This window comes from Vidua macroura, chromosome 4, assembly GCF_024509145.1.
Source record: "Vidua macroura isolate BioBank_ID:100142 chromosome 4, ASM2450914v1, whole genome shotgun sequence".
Classification (NCBI taxonomy): Eukaryota; Metazoa; Chordata; class Aves; order Passeriformes; family Viduidae; genus Vidua; species Vidua macroura.
Window position 1 is genome coordinate 65,070,130 of NC_071574.1, and position 13,051 is coordinate 65,083,180.

Sequence of the window (13,051 nt, forward strand, 5' to 3'; positions counted from 1 at the left end):
AAGTGATCCCTGTTGGACTTTGCAAGTGGACACTAGTCAGAGTGCTAAATCAGAACACAGTAACACTGTACAGCATCTACACAAAAAGAATTACTTTACTGTAGACTTTTTCTTCAGTCCACTTCAATCCACTTCCCTCTTCCTTTGTCAATTGTTTTTATAGAATAGAATGCCCTACAACAGATCCATTAGTTTAGTTTACCTGGAATTTACTTAATTATTTTTGATGTGGTTCATATCCTGTATCCAGGGATGTGAAAAGCAATCTTAGGTGGATCGTGGTCCTACCTTTTGAGCTCCTCTTCCAATTTGCGCTGGTAGAGGGCGCCCTCCCTCAAAATAGCTGCTGTGTTTAATTTAATGGGTATATTGTCAATCTGTCAGGAAAGGGAATGTATATTCCATAGTTAGTAATGTAAACCATGAAACAGGGTATAAAAACATCTCAGTGGGTTAAATAAATTGACCCAAGACAGCATAAATTTTGCTTAAAGCATTCATCTAGCATTAATCTGACACTCACAATGAAATTGCATGCTGTTCATAAACCACTCAAACTGCTTAAGAAATCAGCAAAGTCCCCCAAGTGGATTATAAATTTGTAATCAGTCTTGGACCATGTCAAATCCCATAGAATGTCTTCACTTCCTTTCATATTTTCCAGTGCTCATATACACTGTGCAAAAGGATTTGATCTGTTTTAGACAAAGACAATAAACTGCCTCTCTGAAAGATGTTCAGTTAGCCAGAACAGTGAAGTAAAACAAAACTGGCACCTTTCATAGGAAGGTCTTGGAAGCATTTTATAAATAATCACTATTACAATGTAGAAGTATTTCCAAGACAACTGGAATTACCCATTGCCATATCCATTTTCTAGATAGTAGAAATGAAGAACAGTTCTCAGTGACTTTCAGGCCTCAAGGTGTAACTTGGATCCTGTGGCTGCTTTGTTAACTCTTCAAAGTATGGTGTTAAGACTGACTCCCAGACAACTTCTAAATACTGAGGGAGAAAAGGATCAATTTCTCTGCCAGTTAAAATTGTTCCCTGCACAGGTAGGGTGTTCAGAGAAAATGGGTCACCTTTGCAGACACATGTAAGAGACTTAATCTGAACCAAGGCAAAGCAGTGCTGCTGAAATAAGAACTTGGATCATTTCTGAAGAAAACAAAGCTTAATCATAACACATTTGACTTAAATCCAGACAAGTTCTGTGTTCAGAATTCAAACTTGTATTTAAATTCCAAATGAAGAACTTAATGAGTAGCTGAGAAACACATGCACAGAATCACTCAAGCTACATACTGCAAATATTGTATGCAGAAATATGAACTAAAGTCTCCTGAAATACATAACTGGAAAAAGCATGTGTTATAAATTATATTAATTAGGTAGGTTGAGGATAGCAAACACATTCCATCACCTAGAATTCACTAAGTAAAATTACTGTTTTTATGCAGATGGCATATTTTAATGCAAAAAAATTAATTACCTGTCAGTGTCTTGACAAAATGATGATAACTTGAAGAATTTAGGAAAAGAATCCAAACCAATGTATTTTATTTCTCTTGTTTGACTTACTATGACTTCTTAATGCCCAATGATGTTCTACCTTTTGATCTGCATCTCAACACATCTCAAAGCCTTCTGCATTATATGAACAGTTTGTATTTTATGCCTGTACTGTGCATAAAATGTTTCCTTAGAAATTTTCTCTGACACATGTAGATGTTTCCATACTTTTGACAGTTTTCTGTGTATACAGATTTCATGTTCTGTATTTACCAACTACAATTTGGATAGAGAACTGAACTAAGAATTATTATGGCAATACCTTAAACTTCAGTTTCACAGTTTATTGACCAGAAATCTGACTGACAATGAAATAGAAATATGGCAATATAGTTAAAATAACTGGGACTTCCAAGACATGTGCAGGCAGGTATAAGTAAAATAACTGAATAAATTTTTCTATGCCATACAGTATCAAGGAAGTTATGAATTTTACTCATTCTCTTCCTGTCATGAGATATCTTCCCCTTTTTCAAGATGAGAAAATGGAAGCAAGTGGGAAAATTACAGAGCTCTAATTCTTGTGGGAAAATATAATATTCACTATTGCCACCTAATGAACATGCAACAACTCACCAAAATAAATAAATATGTAAAGAGCAAATATGATATGAGCAAGAGGTAGACTGAGACAGAGTCATGATGCATTTGTACCGTCTCATTCTGCCAGTGAAAAGGATGAATAAATACTTTGGAACAACAAGAGAAATAATTGCTGCTGCCCATAATTTATGTCTCTAAAAAAAAAAAAAAAATCATATACTGTGGGTGTTCTAAAAAGAGGAAAGCAAAATAACATTATATAATTCCATTAATATGAAGATAGATTAAAATTTTATATATATATCTTGGATAAGCTATCCTCTTAGGATTTGTCTACTCAGAGAGTGGCACAGGCAAGAAGGTGACAGGAATAAGAAAGTATTTTAAAAGTCAATAACAATATGCCTATCTCTGCTTGAAAGTTACAGCAGCATCTTGAATATCACCTAACCAACCTTAAGGCAAATGTGTTTAGACAAGATAAAACTGTTTATGCATCTAGAGGAGATACCAGCAAGTTTTAGAAGCGGCCCTAATCAATGCCAGAGGATGCCAGATCCATATTTTTCTTAATGTAATTTAGGCAGATGGCTTGACTCTTGTTAGTGTGCATTAAAGTTGTATTACTTTATATTATCAGAAAGGGCAATGGAATATACAGAGTTTTGAACTGAGCCCATGTAATTACAGGTCACATGTGTTTGTTTTAACTATGGAAATTTTTCCTGGTTTGGGTTTTTTTTCTCTTTCTTTTTGTCCAAAATGAACTAGGGTCTTATTACCTTCCTGTAATTTAAATGCTGCTGGATTGTAAGCAAGAAGACTGAGTAGCTGATACTGTTACTAAAGATAACTTCAGTGTGTGATAAATGCCAGTCAGGCTTTTGAAATACTTGCCAGATGCCCAGTCCTCCAAGCAGAGAATCAATCTTTTCACAGTGTTTATGAGCTGTACCTAAATACGTGGTTTTAAAGAGCAGGCAGACCTGCTCACAAGATATTTGAGGCCACAATACAAGCACAGCTGAAATTATTCTGTATAAGAACTTGAAACAAATGAAAGGTGCCAGACTGAACAATATAAGACTGAAGATAATCTGTAGTGCAGTTATTGCAGAAACAGCAATGTGAGTTTTCATGTGTTCCATTGTTAAGGCTGAACAGCTCTTTTCTCATGTTTACAATTCTCTGACCCTTGAAAATTCTACAAGAGAAGCAATCAGGATAGTGGATTTCATGACCTCAGTATGTGTCTGAAGGAAACAAGGCAAACATCCAACCTGATTGTATATTGTGTAGCAGACAGTCATTAGCTAGAATGACTGCTCAGCATTCTTTAGGATCTCATTTTGAAGCAGTGATGTACTGATGCAAGATTCTTCTGTCCTTATGCCAAGTTCTTAAACCAAGGTTTCACAATTCTTTTTTTGCTGGGCACAATTCTAATTTCATACTATTTTACATAAAATCTTCTCCCTTTGTAACTGAAAATGCTGTTAAGGCAATATGGTTACATTGTGCAACTGCACACAATTTACCTCAGGGAATCAAAAGGTTTTGATGACCCTGACCAGTCTCACCCAGGACCTCCACTCACACCATCTGCTCACTGGCCTGGGAGCCCCTGTTGGACTTAGAAATGGGTTTCAGTTTCCATTATGCTGGGAATTCTTCTGCTCCTGGTTGTGTCTCCATTTCTGTCTCCTGCTGTCAGGGACCTCAGTTGCTTTTGCAGCTTTGTCTCCTGACTGGTCTTTTGGGTGGACCCCAGACCTGACTTGTTACCTTGTTTTTAACAAGGGTGACTTGCTGTCAGCAGAACCCATCACTGCCACCAACCTCTTCACATTAAGATACTGTGTGCTGTTTGGTGAGGGCACTGCTTGTGCTTTCATCACCTTTGGCTCCTTATTTCTCTTCCATCATGGAGTAGCCCTGACCATGTCTTTGTGGATTATTAATGGTGCATAGGACAAAATCTATGAACCATAGACCCAACCCATCCCATGCTCTTGGCCAAAGATCTTAGTGTAAAAACATGAATTCAAGTCGAGTTTCCATCATTGGAAGATTTGCATGTGTCAGATTTTCAAGTACATTTGACAACAGTTCCTTAAAGGTTACTCACCTTGCTTTGGATCTTTTGAGCTTTGAACACTGGTTTACTCTCCATACTGTCATGTATGTTCTGCAGTTCAAAAATACATTATTTCATTTCAGAAACAAATTTTCAATTACTCAGCAGAAGATATTAGGTATTTACCAAAACTAACAGTTGAATATTAATCAAATATTTTTTGGAGAGTAACAAATTCCACATATTTTGGAATTGTAAGATACACAAAAACTTGCTATGTACACCCAACCTAGTGGGAATATGAACATACAAAGGTAGGTCCAAATATTGACTAAAATAATGCTAAGAAGTAACAGTGATTCTTTCTTTGACTATGAAATATTTCTTACATATATATATTAATATATTCATCTTTCAACTGAAATAGATACTAAGAAGACAAAATAGGTTGTCAAACAGACTTCATGGAAGTACTAATTAGTGGTAGAATTCAACTGATGCTTATTAATTTAATGATGTTAGCTATAGATACTGATGTGAAACTGTCTGGTATCATGGGGATGAACCCAGTGAATAGAATATGCAGCACTGATGCTGAACTGAATATATTACATACATAGTTTGGTGACATAACTGTGAACTGGGAATCAACCAAAGCAAGGATTCTGTATGAACAGGACCATTATTCCCTCAGCTTGGCTGCTCTGTGGCATCAAAGTTAATGGGAAAATAATATGTGGATTTAGAGAAATATTGCCAGTTTGGAGATTTGTTGGAGCGGTTTCACAGAAAGGTTGCTTGTCTCAAAATTAGGAAAATAATAAAAGCAGCACCAGAAGTATAAGAAAAGGGGGTTGTGCATTATGCATACAAAGAGGCAAATGCTGGTGCAGGGATGTGAAATGACAGTATAGCTATAATTCATAGCACATAATTCTTAAGCCCAAATAAACGTATTTTTAAAATACTCTAAGATATCTTTAAATACTCCAGTCATTTTTCATCTCCTTACTGGGGAATTTTTCAGCATGTATTTTGCACCATACCTCTCTCTTTTCAGGCTTGATGGTTGCACACCTGAACTGCTTAGTGTTTGCTTCCAGGAGCAGATCCTAAAATTGAAACAATTATCTTAAAGAGTGTGTTACATTTAAATTCTCTAAGAATAATTTTATGTCTCAAAAAGTCTTGTAGCCCCAACCACTATATTCAGAGAATTATAGAATGGTTTGGGTTGGAAGGGACCTTAAAGATCATCTTGTTCCAAAGCCTCTGCCATAGACAGAGACACCTCCCACTAGACCAGGTTGCTCAGAGTTCCATCCCACCTGGCCTTGAACACTTTCAGGGATGGGGCATCCACATCTTTTCTAAGCGTCCTGTTTGAGTGCCTCACCATCCTCACAGTTAAGAATTTCTTCCTAATATCTAATCAAAACCTACCCTCCTTCAGTCTGAAGCCACCCCTCCTCTTCCTGTCACTCCCTGCTCTTGTAGAAAGTCTCCATCCTTCTTGTGGGCTCTCTTGTGGTACTGAAGACCACAATTAGGTCACCCTGAAGCATTCTCTTGTCCAGGCTGAAGAATCCCAATTCTCTCAGCCTTTCCTCTTAGGAGAGGTGCTCCATCCCTCTTGGTGGCCTCCTCTGGACTTGCTCCAACAGGTCCATGTCCTTCCTGTGGTGGGGTCCCAGAGCTGAATGCAGTGCTGCAGGTGGGGTCTCACCTGAGTGGGGCAGAGGGGCAGAATCCCCTCCCTCACCTGCTGCCCACGGTGCTTTGGATGATCCCAGGACAGGGAGGTTTCTGGGCTGTGAGTGCCCATGGCTGGGTCATGTCCACAGCACCCCCAAGTCCTTCTCAGGGCTGCTCTGGATCTGTTCATCCCCAGCCTGTGTTGTCACTGGGAGCTGCCCTGGCCCAGGTGCAGCCCCAGCACTTGGTTTTGTTACAGCTCATGAGATTCCCATGGGCCACTTCTCGACCTGTCCAGGTCCCTGTGGATGGAGTCCTGTCCCTCATGTGTGTCAGCTGCACCACCCAGCTTGGTATCACCTGCAGATGTGCTGAGGGTGCACTCAATCACTTTATCTGTGTCATTAATGAAGATGTGAAACAACACTGGTCCCAAGATGGATTCCAAAAGCTTGACTTCATATTTACATAATTTTTCACTCCTGATTAAAGACTTGATGTAAATAAGTATTGATTTTCTACACAGTTCTGCCTGGATGTATCCTTTGCACAGGACATCAGGCCTTTGATAGGCCTGCCCATATGAAACATGTTGCTTGTCCAGATATCAACTTAAAAGTATCATAATTATCTGTGGCACATCAGTACCATTGGCAGTAACTGTTTCCAGACAGCTGACAAACAATGGCTTTGGTTTTGAGTTACATTAGAGAATTATGATCAGGAGATCACTCCACCAGTGATTCAATAGGCACACCCCTGGCACTAATGACCAAGTCATTATATAGGGAAATACAGGCAACCGCATTTCTAGTGTTTTTGATAATTTTTTGGTTGTAAACCAAATCTCTAATCAAAGCTGTGAAACACAGACTAGATTTTCTAATAGCTTTCTGGGCAGCAGCTGATAACATCAGTGTTTCTATAACTGTGTGGCTTCCAGTGTTCTCATTCCTCACAGATGTGGTTCTTACAGTTACAGCTACAGCTTCTGCAAAAATGCTATGTAACAAATGGCATTTTTCATACATATTTCTGCTAGGACCCATCATTTCAGCTCGCTTAGCAAACAGTCTAGGGATTTGACCTTTGTGAATGCTTTGGATGCCTTTAATAGCATTCCAGAAGTGACAAAAACTGCTGTTATTGTAGCGATAATTTCTGTGGTAGTTCATCTTTGTTTCTTGTATTAATGCATTTTCTTTACTGAAGAATGTGGTTGGTTGTTAAGTGATTTTATAGTTGTCATAGGTTTTTGATGGTATAAGCACTGTGATATTTGGCTTTTCTTTCACAGTTTTTCTAGAGAGTTTTTAATATGCAAATAAGCACACAGACAAATAGATGTGCTTTCCTCACAATATGGAAACTATAAAATGATAAAAAATAATGTATTGCTTTTTAATGAAATATCAAGCATAGGTAATGTGACAGGCCATCAAAAGGAATGCAAAGTTTCTCCCCTTAGAATCTGTCACACATTAAAGCTTTCACCATAGTTTAGGAACAGAATCCAATGTCCCTTTCACATGGACATGAGGACAGCTAGTAATGAATAGACTTGTACTGGCTACTAAAAACTAGAGTCAGGCATTTTCAGAATGGGGGTGGGAGAGTACTGATAAAAAGGAGCCACATGGCATACCTTTTATCAAGTTTATATTATTATTTAATTGGATATGGTGACTACAGTGTGGGAATGGAGAAATAAAGTGGAAATGGATGTTTAATTAATTCCTTTCCAAGGAGAAGACAACAACAATCTGCTTTAAATATGATCTACCTCCTTGAACAAGATTCATGTCAAAGTTTGGATCAAATAGCTAGACCTGTTTGCATTTTCCAGGCCCTCCCTTCTCCTACTGTCTTAACACACAGACCATGTACTCTGTTTCTTTACAAACCAGGATGACTTCACACTCAGTCTGCTGAAGGGAATGTATGAAGAATATGTAAGGATATGAAGTCAGAATCTGCTGGTATTTTAAACAGTGAATGAAATGTGGTTATTTTTCAGTTATTACAGAAAAAAACCTCAAAAATATTTAACTTATTTTGTAATTTGAAGCCTTAATAAATAAATGAATATCTTCTATATCCACATGTCCATGGGATTAGAAGAACCATTGTGAAGAAAAGAAAGTAATTGTGTTTCTGCTACTTTACATGGCTGCTTGCAAAATTTCATTTATGGTACTTTTATAGTGAGAAAAAGATGGACCTTGTCCTGGACAATTAGTAATAAAATAAAGACGGTGGGAAAAGGGTGCTAAAACAGAGCAGAGGATACAAACTCCATGACTCTAGAGAAAAAGCCATGAGCTATTTATTTGCAAAAGCAGATGTGTTTCAGATAAAGTTCTAAGATTTGTGAAGATAACACAATAAAGAAGAACCAGTTTAGAAGAAAGGAAAGGATAGAAGAACAAAATACACTTACTTTTGCTTTTTGAATATTTTTTGTTTTGATTTCCTCTAGTTGCTTTCTTTCCTTTGGAGGTTTATAGATGCTTGGAGGAACCTATAGTAAAAGACAAAAATCTCTAGAATATGGGATATAAAACATTCCAAGTGACACATTCTTGCAGGCAAAAAAAAAGCTCATCCACTTTTCCCATAGAATAGCAGCAGTTAAGTTTTTAAAATATTGATTCTTTTCTATTAGTGCCACTCTAGAAGACAGAGACAGATTCCAATTAGTTGGAACTACCTAGCTTTTCAGTTCTGTTCAATATATCATAACCCCTGCTCAAAAGACCAGAAAGAAAGACAATATTGGAACTCGTACAAGAAAGGCTAAAGCAATAATAAATCCTATAGGCCCTATCAGAGGGAGAAAAATGTTTCCAGAATGGGAACAGTTCTGTTTGGCATTTCATAAACTTGACTTTCACAGCAACAACAGCCAGATAGGGCGGCTGAATAAAGTTAAGCTGTGGCACCATGTGTGGTTGTAGGAACAAGTTACGGACTCCAAAGAAGTTCAGGGAAGAGAAATCCTTTGAAGTTTAATAAATACCCAGGACCTTCATTGTAACTGAGGAGGTCTTTGAGCTAAAATGGTGGGACCCGAAGAAGGAAGCTGGAGAAAAGCAGCAGATGTCCCATCTCTCTGATTTTCCCAGACTTCAGTGTTTAAGCACTGCTGGGAAAAATACACTGGGCAAAATGGGCCTTTGCTTTGGTTTACCATGGCTGTCCCAATGTCCTGGTAAGGGAAAACCATTGGAGGTGTGGATTAAATGTCTGGGAGGTAAAGGACTCAGAGAGTCCTTCTAGCATTAGTCAAAGACCTGGGAAAGCAATCACATGTCAGCTAAAATGACCAGGCCATGACTGGCTGTCAGTTGGATCGGCAGGACATTAGGGACTTCAGGTTGATTTCTGTATTTGCTTGAGCAATAAATTTATCCCAGAGTAAGCTCTGAAAAAAGATTGGATGTCTCCTTGAGAGGAGTGGGTGAGAGAGTCTGACAGTTTACTGGACATCTGCCTAAATATTTATCTTGCTAAAAATGTGCTAGATCAATTAGAAGTTACAGAATTAATGCAAGGATTAATGGGGAAAATATATATTCTATCTTGTACTGGAGGTCAGTTCAGGGAACATGGGAGTCCCATCTAGCTTTATTGGACAATATGATGAACTACACTTTCAAAAAAATCATGAATCTGATGGACTTTACACTGTCTTTGCTATGTGACATCTTTATCTACAGGTAAAACACATGCACAAATACAAGAAGATAGGAATTAAATGAACTGGTGAGACTGCTCAAGTATTTTTGTGAGCTTTTAAAGTGAAGTAGCAGTGAAAGTATTTCCCAGAAGTATCTAAGAATTTTTATTATGCATTTATGGATTGAGAAATGAAAGCCCAGAAGATTTGCACAGGGTTCCACAGGCAGTGAGTATCAGTTTATTTCACTCTTCTTCCTACTCATGAGCTTTACCTGCAAACTGCATTCATCTGCCAGAGTAAGCTGAAAATGTCTCCTCAGAAACTGCTATGCTTATTCCAAGTAATTGAAGGAGGAGCCTTTTCCATCAGCTGTTTCAAAAACATTCTTTGCCTTGTGATTTAGCCCATAGGGATGAGTACAAGCAGATAGACAGACAGACAATACAGCAATTACCCAATTGTTGGAAGATGATAAAAAGTCACTATAAATAAATTGTAAATTACAGCAACAGAGAGATCAAAAAAGGCCAGACTGTACCTATTTAATCCAAATGTGAAAAAGGGGGTTAGGGATAAGAGACACCAGCTTTGCTTTCCCTCCCCAGGCAGTGGTCAGCCTCACATAGCCTGTGTGACATCCCTTAGCCAGAGGATTATTTAGGGAGTAGGTACCACAAGAAGTTTAAGGAAGAAAAAAATGAATAATCACTTTGAACTTTGGCACTCATCACTCTTCTATTTTTTAAAGTTACTGTCATAAGATGGACAAGGGAAAGCTAATGCAATGCTATTGTATTATGTGTTTCTATTTCTATAGATAAAATCACAAATATATTGGTGGGTTTGCATATTTGCAAACAAAATCCTCTGTGCTGGCTAAATGATTTCACCCATTTAATTATTTTAAACAAGCAGTAGCTTCACACATGAAGCACAGCTGAAATAATAGAAAAATATATTAAAAATGCATTAAATTTGGCTGAATGATGTTACAATAACATCCCAGTGCAGCCTTTTTTTTTTAATATACAATTGGTTTACAGAAAATTTTAAAATAAAATAATTGCATAATCTTATCATTTTAGTGTAGTGCTGATATTAAAAGAATGGATTTTGTTACTCTAGGCCAAGATATCCAAGAAAGCTGAATGTGTCTAAATAATTTTGCATATTATCAGGTTTATGCACCTGTCTCCATTTGTTTCCTTTGCAAACCTCATTTTTCCTTGTAAAATTGTATTTATGAATGTGTGCATGCATATGGGCACTCTTGTGTCTGCATCCATGTGCATGTGTGCCAAGGCCAGTGGAGACATGAATTTATAACCTTTAGACCAAATATTTGGAGTGAATTTTTTTATTTTTAGATCTCAAAGTTAAAATGTTTTTCCTTTTTACTTAGTGACCCCCATTTTTGATGAACATTTATGATGATGAATGATTATCCTAAGCTTCTAGGGCTATGTTACCCCAAGGCCAGTTACTTTCCAAGGCCAGTGGGGAATCCCATCTCATTATAGGACAACTGCCCTGCCCTCTGCAATAACCCACAGCCCAGCCCTCCCCTGGGAAGGGAGTGTGTGCTCAGCACACAGGATGGCAGTGCTATCCCAGCTCCTGACCCAGTGTACGTGACACATCTCATCTTACTCAGAAACAAATGCCTGGAATAAAATAATGCTAGAAAGCAATACTTAAAATAATAATCCTGTTAATCAGAATGAACTAATTGCAGCACAGGGACGCAATAACCTATTGCTCAAATTCCAGATGCCTCCATATAATTCTGTACAGTTGTTCCAATGCAGAGCAGTAACTGTGGGTCGTGGCTACAGTAGTCCCTGCTGATAAACCACATGACAAGTTCTTTGACAGGTACATGAGAACCATGAGTAAAAAACTGATATCTCATAAAATGAACACTTTTGTGAGATAATGGATGAGAACAGATTATGGGATGAAATGTGGAAGAGCTTTATTTCTTTGTGTTCCTCTGAATTACAGACAACCCTCCACCATACAGGAGCCACACTATGGCTGGCTCTCACTTTACTGACCCTCTCCTGCCATGTGAGCTGTGTTTTCAGTCTGTTCACTTCAGGATGTAAATTGGTGATACTGGCAACAATGTGACAAAGTAAAGTGAAGCTTAATTTGCTGTGAGGTACAGAAATGAAGATATGTCACCACTACACTAATGGCTTTGGATTCACAAAAGCTTTAAATTTGCAAACCTGGCCAGAATGTAAACCAAATTTAATATAATCCAAACAACACAAATGAACTTCACTAAATGCATCTGCATTAAAGCAAATTTATTCTAAGAGGGGCTGCACAGCATAAAGTTCTAAAATGACAGCAACATGACTCATTCCTATACTGATTAAGTAGTTATTAAATGCAGTTTTTCAGAGCCTGGTATTAAGCTGTTTCAATGTAAAATCCCATTAACTGTATAACACACTAACATTAAATTGCTCTGCCATCCTAAGATGTAAATGGTTTCTAAGAGCATTCAACACATGTATTATTTAAAACCTGAAGTGCTAATACAAGGTGGCAGATAATGCCCAAATCTATGATTTCTGAGCTCACTTCCCACTACATTTAAATACAGATGATTTTGCAGGCTTTATTAAGTTAGTCATAGTAGCTTGATCCCAGATCCTGTTTGCTTTACCCCAGTGAGGTAACATCATCTGTGGGTCTCTGATTTGTACCAGTGTAACTAAATCACAATCTGAGACAATAAGTAAAATAACTTAGCATTTCAAAGACAAATCTAGTCTCATTTTTACATGAGCACTGAATTTAAACTGAAAGCCTTAATTTTAGAGATTCAGCATTAAGATAAAAATAAAATTCCACTTTCAAGGAGGAGCTGCAACTCTAGACTTCATCTCATTTCTAGTGAAACTGCTTCTCTATTTATTTTAATGAAAATTCATTTACAAAAAACCCTAAATTTAGATTATTAACTCCCCTACCAAGATTTTGTGCACAAGCATACATGAAATTTAGTGTCTTTCAAAAAATAAACCAACTTACAGGTTGTCTTTTTGGCAGTACTGGCAGAGATGCTGGTATAGGTGGAGGAATGGCACGTGGCTTGGGTACAGTTAAATTAAATTCCTTTGGCCGAGTGACTCTCGAAGTCTTGACAGTGGTGGTACGATTACTTAATTTGTCTGTGAGTTTTTCAATCAGTTGCTGCACTTTCGGCTGCCACCTTCAAATAAATGCAGATTTTTCAATTTTATCTTGTTTGTCTCTTTCATACAGACTTACAAACAGTAGATGAGGTTGGCATTGGTGCAAATTCTATAATGCTTTCTGCCATTCAATTTTAATAAAATTGACCTATGAATCTGTACTCAGGATTTAGCTACACTGTGTTATTTCACCTCTTGAGAGATGCTGTCCACCCAGATTAGTAGTGGTGAAATAGCCACAGTTTTTTATGGAATAAACAACTATCT

General features: G+C 37.6%; 1 protein-coding gene across 1 annotated transcript in view; it reads right to left on the reverse strand.

Moving 5' to 3' along the window:
• Nucleotides 1–13,051, reverse strand: part of CFAP99 (cilia and flagella associated protein 99) — a 53,019-nt gene that overhangs the window by 15,662 nt on the left and 24,306 nt on the right. The window contains exons 6-10 of the mRNA XM_053976455.1: nucleotides 12,621–12,801; nucleotides 8,331–8,411; nucleotides 5,242–5,307; nucleotides 4,247–4,306; nucleotides 289–377 (exon numbers count right to left, since the gene is read on the reverse strand). Coding sequence (XP_053832430.1) covers nucleotides 289–377; nucleotides 4,247–4,306; nucleotides 5,242–5,307; nucleotides 8,331–8,411; nucleotides 12,621–12,801 — 477 coding nt within the window. The remainder of the gene's footprint in view (nucleotides 1–288; nucleotides 378–4,246; nucleotides 4,307–5,241; nucleotides 5,308–8,330; nucleotides 8,412–12,620; nucleotides 12,802–13,051) is intronic.